The sequence below is a fragment of the Felis catus genome, chromosome E2 (assembly GCF_018350175.1).
Source record: "Felis catus isolate Fca126 chromosome E2, F.catus_Fca126_mat1.0, whole genome shotgun sequence".
NCBI lineage: Eukaryota > Metazoa > Chordata > Mammalia > Carnivora > Felidae > Felis > Felis catus.
The window spans coordinates 7,295,889-7,306,275 of NC_058382.1; the positions used below are offsets into that span (position 1 = coordinate 7,295,889).

The 10,387-nt window shown below is 51.4% G+C and overlaps 1 protein-coding gene across 1 annotated transcript; it reads left to right on the plus strand.

The window, feature by feature from the left end:
* Positions 1 to 1,652: 1,652 nt before the first annotated feature.
* Positions 1,653 to 9,426, plus strand: KLK5 (kallikrein related peptidase 5). The gene is made up of 6 exons (XM_003997480.4): positions 1,653 to 1,803; positions 2,065 to 2,149; positions 4,008 to 4,278; positions 4,803 to 5,059; positions 5,184 to 5,317; positions 8,932 to 9,426. Exons 2-6 carry the CDS (start codon positions 2,077 to 2,079, stop codon positions 9,085 to 9,087), a joined length of 891 nt encoding a protein of 296 aa, XP_003997529.1. The 5' UTR covers positions 1,653 to 1,803; positions 2,065 to 2,076; the 3' UTR covers positions 9,088 to 9,426.
* Positions 9,427 to 10,387: the final 961 nt, after the last annotated feature.

A 10,387-nucleotide genomic window follows, 5' to 3' on the forward strand; every position in this document is an offset into this window, starting at 1 on the left:
ACTTGGAGACACTGTTAGAGACAGATGCAGAGAGCTGGGGCCAGACAGAAATAAGAGACCAAATGGAGAAAAGATCAGGCCCAGATGACCCAGGACTGGTGATAGAGAAGCCACTTTTTGGGCTCCCCACCCAGTGCCCCATTTCTGACAGGGCCAGGAGCCACCCACCCTTTATTCTGGCCTCTTTCCCCATCAACAGGTGGCCCTGCCCAACCCTCTCACCCACGCCTGGCTGTGCCAGCCCAGTCAAAGCCTCTGCGGGGGGCGGGGGGCGGGGGGGGCGCCCTCCCCCCCCTACCAGACTGGATTCCTGCCCCTTTCTGCCCTGTGGCTCCCGCCTCAGGGTGAGGGACAGGAGGAGGGGTGAGGGATCCCTTAGCAAAGTGGCTTCCAAAATACAAGGCGAGGGAGGCTGAGGGACAGAAAGACACAGAGATACAGATACTCAGAGCCAGTGAGAGACAGACAGAGACAGAGGGACAGAAGGATGTAGACGCAGAGACAGAAACAGGGCGATCAAGAAGGATAGAATCACAGAGGAAAGAGAGGTATTAGAGAAGGAAGGATACAAAGAGAGACCCTGAGGTATAGAGAGACGGAGACTGAGAATCACAGGGACGTAAAGGGATAGGAGGAAACTCAGGGGGGTGATGGGTTTGCTCACTGTCTGGGGTGATGGTTGGGTGTATGTATGTCAAAACTCATCTAATCGTACTCATCAAATCGTACACGTTAAATATACGCAGTTTATTGTACTCCGATTATACCTCAAAGCTGTAAAAAAAAAAAAAAAAAAAAAAAAAAAGCAAAAGAGAAGTAAAGGAAAATAAGATGAGAAGTCTAGGGGCGCCCAGACGGCTCAGTCCGTGAAGCATCTGACTCTTGATTTCGGCTCAGGTCACCATCTCACAGTCCTGAGACTGAGCCCTGAGTCTGGCTCCAAGCTGAGTGTGGAGCCTGTTTGGGATTTTCTCTCTCTCTGCCCCTCCCCCTCTTTCTCTCTCTCTCCGCTCCCCCCCCCAAAATAAATAAATATCAGAACCATTCAAAAGAGAGAGAACCTCAGAGGCGGATAAAGTGCAAGGGTTAGAGACACAGAAAAAGGCGGGGGGGGGGGCGCTGAGAGACAGACGCGGAGGCACAGAGAGAGACGGGAATCCTAAGGTGGGGGGGGATGTGACGTGGCCGCGGGGGGCGGGATGTGTGATGGGGAGAGACACCCAAAAACAGATAGTTGGTGGACGCTTTATATTGAGAGATTCTCAGAAAGATTTAGAGGGACGCAAAAACAGAGAAAGAAGGCTGTAAGAGTTTGGAAAAAAAACAAAAACAAAAAAACAGAGACGCGGGTGGGAAGGCTATAAGGCGGGGACAGAGAGAAGCGGAAGGAGTATAAGGCATGGAAAATAAAGAAAAATCCTGGCGCCAAGAAGAGCGCCCAGAGCAGGTCAGAAGCACGAATGCGAGGCTGGGGCGCAGGGGCTGCAGGTCGAGGTGGCCCAGCCCCGCGGAGACCCCTCCCCATCCCCCGGGCCAGGGAATTAGGGAGTGGCCTTTGGGACTGGGTGGGGGGGGTGCTCTGGAGGTGGAGGTGGGGGGCAGGCAGGAGGAGTGATTGCTGAGGCTTGACGGGGCGCCTCACTACCTGGGAATGCGCCCCGGGGATCAGTGGGTGGTTATAACCCAGGCCGGGTGCCCGGAGCCCAGGAGGAGGCGCGGAAGGACAGCGCAGGCCTGAGAAGTCTGTGGCTGAGCTGGGAGCCGGTTCCCCACCCCCTACCAGGGGGGACGCTCGCTTGGCAGGTGAGGCCTGGGGAAGACCACTGGGAGGGAGAGGTGTCTGCCTCTGGCTCTGGGCTTGGATGCACCCCCACTCTCTCTATCCTCCCTCCTTGCCCAACTGGAGAGGGCTGGATGTCTGCCCTCTGAAGTCTGTAGCTCTTGGGGGATTGGAAGGCAATGTCCAATGTCTCTGCCCTGGGAAATGGGACAGGGAAGGAAGGGAGGTGAGGTAAGGGCTCCCAGAATCACCTGGGCCACCCTGCCCTCTGTCCTTCCCACCAGGTCCAAGTGGCCATGGCTACAGCAGGACCCCCCAGGACGTGGATGGTCGGTGCCCTGATCACAGCTCTGATTCTGGGGGTGAGAGGTAACCAGAACCCCTGTGTGTGCCTGTTGGCAAACTGTGGGTGGGGCTGTGGGTGACTCTCTGAGTGACATTGGAGTGTTTGTCCCAGGGAGACTCGGTGGGTATGGCTCCAGGACTGGGTGACTAGGAGTCGGTGTCCGTATTTGTGATCAAGTGATTGTGTGTGGCTGTGTGCCTGTCACCGTGTGTATGGGGGGGGGGGGGGGGAGGGGACCTTTTCCTATATCAAGTGACTGCCTGTGACAGGTACATTACCCTGGAGGCTGTGTGTGTGCGACTGTGTGACTGGGTGTGTGTGCATATAGGATCACGTGTGGCTCAGTGTCTGTGCGGGTGCTTGTATGCACGTTATGTGTGTGACTGCAGGGATCTGGGGCTCTTGACCCTGTGTCACCAGATTGCAGGTAACAAATGTGCTTGTGGCCAGGTACTTGCAGATAGCCGTTTGTGATCATGTGATTATAGCTGAGTGCAAGACTACGGGTGGCTATATTTGGGTTGTGTGACGGCTTGGGGTTCTATGTGTGCGTGTTTGTGACTGTGTGTTTATAGGGGGCTGTGTGACGGCACAGCTGTGTGGGTGGAGTTTCCATTCCTGCCTTAATAGAAGTGGCCGTCACTAGGAGGCAGTGGCTGTGTGCGGGTGGCTGATGCCAGGTCACTTGCACTGTCCCACGCTGGGTTTACTGAGTGTGATATTGTCACCAGGCCAACGTGCCTGTGGGCAGAAGTGCATGTGGTGGTCTCTACATAGATGTATACGTGCATTCGTATCGCTGAGACACTGGGTGGGTGCATGAGGTCTCGTGAGGTGTTCACCGAGTGCGTGTACCTGGGAAGTGTGTGTACCATGAGACGGAGCTGTGCCTGTAGCCATCCCGGGGGAGACCACGCGTGTCTGTGTGTGTGTGTGTGTGTGTGCCTATTGGTGACAGCCGTTGTGCGCATGTTTCTTGGACTGTGTGCATAAATGAAGGCGGCCCCAGTGCCTGGCATCTCTGGGTCATCGGCAAGAATGTGAACAACTAAACGGACTATGGGGGACTGGCGATGGAGTGAGGTATCCGTGTCTGTCTGTAGGGGGGACGGTATTGGTAGGAGGATTCAGGAGGTACGTTCATGTTTGAGAAGGCAAAAAATCAGGCCTGCTCTCTGCCACCACCCGGCCCCTCTAGCTGAGCACTTTCCTGGTTCTGCTCCCCCAACTCTCGCTCCGCCCAGGGGCTCTGACTCTGTCCCCTTTCCTCAACCGCGCTGCTAGTCCAGGCTTTATCCACAGTCAGGGTCCCCTTGGGCGGCGCAAGCCAGGCCCCACCTGGATGGCTCTCCCTCCTTTTGGCCAGGTTCCACTTCCGGTCCTGTTTGCAGCTCTTAGAGCCCAGCCCCTACCTCCTCGCCCAAGTCAGGGCTCTTTAAGAGACCCTGGCCTCTCCAACTGCCCCCTCCAGGCCTGACCCCACTTCCTGAACCCAGGTCTTACCCTTAAAGCCCTGGTCACCGGTCCATTCCCCAGGCTCCACCCGCTGAGCCTTGGCTCGGCCTCTGGAGTCGTCCAACTTGACCCTCCCTGGCCCCGCCCACTAAGCTCTAGCCACTCCCAGGAATCTTGAGGTGCAGTCAGAGTCCAGTAAACCACCTGATCCTGGACTCTGTCCTTGAGTTCTAAGCCTTGCCCCTCATCAGAGATTTCACCCTTAGACTCCAGCCTTCGCCCCTAAAGCCCCGGGTCCGCCCCTCAGTGTCAGGGCCCTTCGGAAGTCAGACGACCTCTGGCTGGCCCCGCCTCTTGGCTCAAAGACCCACCCCCTGCGCCCAAGCCCCGCCCCGTCCCCAAACCCCGCCCATTTTCTGCCCCTAGAGCCTGTTCTTGCAAACGATGTTACCTCTTGCGACAACCCCTCTGACGCCGGCACGCGGCCCTCTGGGAGCACGCGGGACCTTGGAGCTGGGGCCCAGGAGGACACCAGGGCAGACGAAGGCAGCAGCAGCCGCATCGTGAACGGGACCGACTGTGAGAAGCTCGGCCAGCCTTGGCAGGGTGCACTGTTGATGCATCCCAACCAGCTCTACTGTGGGGCCGTGCTGGTGCATCCGCAGTGGCTGCTCACAGCCGCCCACTGCCGGAAGCAGTTGAGTGGGGCTCTAAGAGCAGGACTGGACAGGGCAGGGGGCAGGGGTGGGGGCATGGAGATGAGGGTCCGGCGGGGATGACGAAGGGGTACAGTTGAGATGGGACTAAGGATGGAGATGGGGTGCAGAGGGCTGAGGCTGGAGAAAGGATCGTGGCAGGGGTGGGAGTTGGGCGTGCGTTGGATTTGGGGTGGGTGCATATGCTGAGTGGTTTGGAATGGAGATGTGATTCAGAGTGGCTTTAGAGTTTGGGAGGGGGTGGGGCGCAGATAAATGGGGTTGGGATGGGGCTGAGGGTAGGGTTGGGATTAGAGTTATGGGGAGTTTTGGAGGCGGTTGGGTTTGAGGTTGGGGTGTTTAGATCGTGTTGGGGGTGCACACGTGGTGGTTTCTGTGTACAGAGAGGATTCAGGTTGGGGATGGGATGGGTGGAGTCGGGGATGGGACTAGACTTGGGATGTGCTTGAAACTGGATAAAAGCATAGGGTTCGGGGTCGTTGGTAATCTGCAGCATCTTCTTTAGATTTTTCAGAATCCGTCTCGGCCACCATTCCCTGTCACCCGTTTATGAATCTGGGCAGCAGATGTTCCAGGGGATCAAAACCATCCCCCATCCTGGCTACTCCCATCCCGGCCACTCCAATGACCTCATGCTCATCAAACTGAACAGAAGAATCCGTGAAACTCAGTATGTTAAGCCCATCAACATCTCCTCCCGGTGTCCGTCTGCTGGAACCAGATGCTTGGTATCTGGCTGGGGAACAACCAGCAGCCCCAGCAGTGAGTGTCCAGGCCCCTCTCGACCCCACCCCTGCCTGCCTTCTCCCCCTCTCTGCTTCTGAGCACTGCCCCTCCCCGTCTTCCTCACTGCTCACTGTGGCCCTACTCTGTGTGTCTCTGACAGTTAAATTCCCCAAGGTTCTCCAGTGCTTGAACATCACCGTGCTAAGTATCGACAAGTGCAAGGAGGCCTATCCAAGACAGATAGATTCCACAATGTTCTGTGCTGGTGACAAGGCTGGCAGAGACTCCTGCCAGGTAAGGCTTGAGACTTCTGCATTTGCTCAGCAAATACACAGCAAGTGCCAACTCTGTAACCTGAAACCTTGCTAAGTGCTGGGAAGCCAGCCCTGTCCAGTAGAAATATGTGAGTCATACATGTAATTTTAAGTTTTCTAGTAGCTGCATTTTATTTATTATTTTTTAACATTGATTTTTGAGAGAGACAGAGAATGAGCAGGGGAAGGGGCAGAGAGGCAGAGAGAGAGAAAGGGAGACACAGAATCCAGAGCAGGCTCCAGGCTCTGAGCTGTCAGCGCAGAGCCTGACGCGGGGCTCGAACCCACGAACCATGAGATCATGACCTGAGCTGAAGTCGGATGCTTAACCCACTGAGCCACCCAGGTGCCCCTATAGTAGCTACATTTTAAAAAGAAACAGGTAAAGTTAGCTGTTTTAATAATAAATTCTATTTAATCCCATGTATCCCAAGCACCATGATTTAAAAATGTAGAAAATATAAAACATTTATAAATGAGATTTTTTTACATTCTTTTTTAAAAAGTTTATTTTTATTTTGAGAGAGAGAGAAAAAGAGCACATGGGAGGGACAGAAAGAGCTACCATATTAGACAGCACTCACTGGTCTAGAGGGAGAGATCAAGCCTGCTTTGTATGGTTAAGCAGGTTGTGCACTGCAGATATCACATCTATTACCCTTCACGTAATAGATACTAGTTTTGTCTGTTTGTTTTGGCAAATTTCAGGCAGATGACAGTTACATATCTTGTCCCCACAAAATCTTTAGTATGAAAGTTTCCTGACAAATGCTAGTAAACTGCCTTGAGGAAGGAAAACAAAAACTTTCGCTAGGTATTTGAAAAAAGAGAATATTTAATACAGAGGCTTGATTGCAAACTTGTTGGAAGTTTGTTGGAGGGCAGAAAAGGTTAAAAAGAAAAAAAAAAAAACCTCCAATGGTTGGGCACCTGGCTGGCTCAGCTGGTACAGCATGTGACTCTTGATCTCAGGGTCGTGAGTTCAAGCCCCACATTGGGCATAGAAATTGCTTAAAATAAAATAAAAAATAAAATTATTTTTAAGCCCCAATGGTCAAGAAACTGCATAACTAGGATAATTTCAGAGAATTATAAAACATAGTTTTATGATAGCAAGTGATGCGGGACAATATTCAAAAGGGTGTTTGGGGAGCATCTGGCTGGCTCAGTCGGAAGAGCATGAGACTCTTGATCTGGGGTTGTGAGTTCAAGCCCCACATTGGGTGTAGAGATTACCTAAATAAATATATTTTTAAAAAAATTTTAATGTTTATTTATTATTTCTTTATTTTGAGGGAGAGAGAGAGAGAGAGAGAGGCAGAGAGAGAATCCAAACAGGTTCTGCACTGTCAGCACCGAGCCCAGTGCGGGGGCTCGATCTCACAAACCACTGTGAGATGATGGCCTGAACAGAAATCAAGATTTGGACACTTAGCAGGCTGAGCCACCCAGGTGCCCCAATATATATATATATATATATATATATATATATATATATATATATTTACTTATAAAAGAATGGTTAGGAGGGCCTCCTTGAAGAGTTGGGTAGAGGCTGAATGACACAAAAGAGTCAGTCTTGCAAAGGCTAAGGGTAAGAAAAACATGTGCAAAGGTCCTGCAGCAGGGAAGAGTCTGGCTGATTCAAAGGACAGAAAAAGCCAGAACGTTTGGGAGACTGAGGGAGGGTGCAGTAGGAGTTGAGCCTGAAGAGATGGGTGGGGGCAAATATTCAACAAATACTCCTTGATCCCCAATACAGAACTTCTTTATGTCCTCATGGAAGCTCTATCCTTTGAGGATGACAGAAATTAAAATTATACTGTTGGGGCGCCTGGGTGGCGCAGTCGGTTAAGCGTCTGACTTCAGCCAGGTCACGATCTCGCGGTCCGTGAGTTCGAGCCCCGCGTCGGGCTCTGGGCTGATGGCTCAGAGCCTGGAGCCTGTTTCTGATTCTGTGTCTCCCTCTCTCTCTGCCCCTCCCCCGTTCATGCTCTGTCTCTCTCTGTCCCAAAAATAAATAAACGTTGAAAAAAAATTAAAAAATAAAAAATAAAAAATAAAATAAAATAAAATAAAAATTATACTGTTGCAGGGATCAGGACCCTTCCCTGTATTCAGGCCCTCAACGGTTCTAGAGGGATATAAATTCAGGTGTTCCCTGCCAGCAGGAGGTACACTTCAGTAACACTGGCAATTAGTAAGCACATCATCCCATTCTGATGGCTGGGCAACCCCTTCCCCGCCCACCCACCCCCCCCACACACAAAAAGAATTTTACAAACCTGACAATTGCAGCAACTTCCCAATATCATCTCTGTCCCCACGTAACATGGAAACACGTATCTGGAGAGAGAGAGAGGGATTTTTATCAGAAGAAAACACATCTAATCCACAGGTCAGCATTTAAAATCACTGTAGCTTTTCTGGAGCCCCGTTTAGCACTTTGTGTTTCATTCTGCAGACCTCAAGTAGCTTTTCATACCAGCGTGTGGTCAGGGTGTGGCCCCTGGGAGCAAAAAGTAACAACACTAATACTATCATAATAATAGCAGCTAATCTCAGACCCCGCTTTATGTCGTTTAAGTACATCGATGAGCTCATTAACTCACTTAGCCATTATTGATAGCTCTGTTTTACAGAGGAGGAAGCAAGCTCAGAGCAGTGAACTAACTGCCTCTCAAAGGAAACTCTGCAGGGATATTAAGCAACATACAATGAAAACAATTAATCTGCAAGAAAGTTGAAAGTTAGAGGTTCACAGGCAGCCAGGCTCTTTTGCCTTGAAACAGTGTCTGCTAACAAAGAAAGAAGCCAGGCTCTGGATTTCTTTATACTGGATACCAGTATCTTGCATAAGCACTCATAAGAAATGACAGTAAAGAGTGGTATTATTATAGGAGAGGAATTGCTGGAGCTGTGGGGAGTTAAACACAGGCAACCCACGGAAGTGGTTCTCAACCTACCCCCAGACCCACCCCAGGGGACACATGGCTGTGCTTGTTCATATTTTTGGTTGTCACAGCTGTCCCCTGGGGAGGAAGGGGGTTACTGGCATCTAGTGCATAGAGGTCAGGGATGCTGCTGAACACCTTACAATGCACAGGATGGTCGCCACAGCAGAGAATGACCTGGCCCCAACGTCAGTGGTGCCCAGGATGAGAAAGCCTCATCCGAGGGCTGAGAACTACCTCTCTGCAAAGATGAGGTGTGTAAGAACAAGGTGGATTGCTGCAAGGGCAGGGGAAGCGTGTGGAAAGGAAAGGAAGGCATGTCCAGTAGGAGAAATACAATGATCGAAAGCTGGAAAAGAGAAACAGAAATAGGGACAGGGAGACCCAGTGAGGGCGACACAGGTGGGGGTTGGGTAGAGAGGGGCAAACAGAACTTCTAAGGTTTGGATTTACAGTGATACGTTAACATTCTCTCCCCCTCTCTCCTTCCCTCTCTCTCACCTACATCTCCGTCACCTCTCTACTTTTTCCGCCTCTGTGTCTCTATCTCTTGCCACCCTGGCCTTTCTTCACCTGTGTGTCTCCCTCTCTCCACCTCTCCACATCTCTGCCTCTCTGTGAGCACCTTTCTCCTCCACAGGGTGATTCTGGGGGACCTGTGGTTTGCAATGGCTCCCTACAGGGCCTCGTGTCCTGGGGAGACTTTCCCTGTGCCCAGCCCAACAGACCCGGCGTCTACACCAACCTCTGCCAATTCACCAAGTGGATCCAGGACACCATCCAGTCCAACTCATGAGGCATCCCAGGACTGGGCATTCTGGTGTGCCCCATCCTCTGCGGTCCTCACTCTTGCAGGGACCATGACACTCCCTCCAGACCCCTGTTCCCTAACAGGGATTAGCAATCTCAATCTCTCCAGCCCCTCCAAGTCTCCTGGAATCAGGGTCCCCCTTCCCCAACAGTGGGCTGATGCTGTCTCTCCATTCAGGTCCTAGAGACAGTTCCCAGAATGACCAATGTGAGGGCTGCACCTCAGTCTCCCCGGTGCTTCCTTCCTCAGACCCAGAGGCTGTCCCTGCTCTGCAGCTGTGACCCAAATCTGGTCCCAGAAATAAAGCATCTGAGGAGAAGTGGACTCTTGTGTGGTGTCCCGCACTCACTGAATGACCGGGCAGCCAGGAGCAAGTCACTTCTCCCGTCCACGCCGCTGTGTTTGCTCTATTGGGTTATTTCAGTTGCAAGAAGCAGAGATCTGCTCAAGCCGCTCTGCCTTTTCTTCACAAATGCTGTTTGAGTGGGTATTTTGTGCCAGGAAGCTTCCAGATGCTGAGATTCCACAACAGGCAAAACAGAGAGCAACTTCCTGCCTCACGGAGCTCCCATTTTCACAGGGGAAGACAGACAGTAAAGAGATAGACAAATAAATTATGTACTATAATAAGCATGTAAGTGATATGAATAGAATGAGCACAGAGTACAGGGAAAGAGGAGTGTTAGGAGGGTCCTTATAAGAAGGAGTTGTCGGGGGGGGGGGCAGTCAGAGTGAGAGATTAGAAGATGCTACAAGATGGTTCTGAAGATGAGGGAAAGGGAGAGGAGGCTAAGAATGTAGGTGACAGTCCAACTGCTCTCTGTAAGCAAGCACACGATGGGTGCCATGGTGCAAAATACGGACAAATAATACTGACATAATTGCAGGTGACAGAGATAACTCAAAGTTGGAATGTTAGGGGGGAAAATGTAGAACAGAGCAGAATGCTAGCTGAGGGGCAATCTTGAGTATATTTTCCAAAATGATGCTGTTGGTCGATCTGCTCTTGGCAACAGGAAAAAATTCTAAGTGTCTTGAATAGTTAGGTTTTAACTTTGCGTACCAAGAAATCCAGGTAAGGGCTGTCAGGGCTCCAGTTCCACTTCTCTCTGCTTCTCTTGGCTCTCCTTGGTGTGTGGTTCCTCAAGATCAATGACAGCAGCGAGTGTCTTTTATTTTTTTTAACGATTATTTTTGAAAGAGAGACAGAGCATGAGCAGGGGAGGGGCAGAGAGAGAAAGGGAGACACAGAATCTGAAGCAAGCTCCAGGCTCTGAGCTGTCAA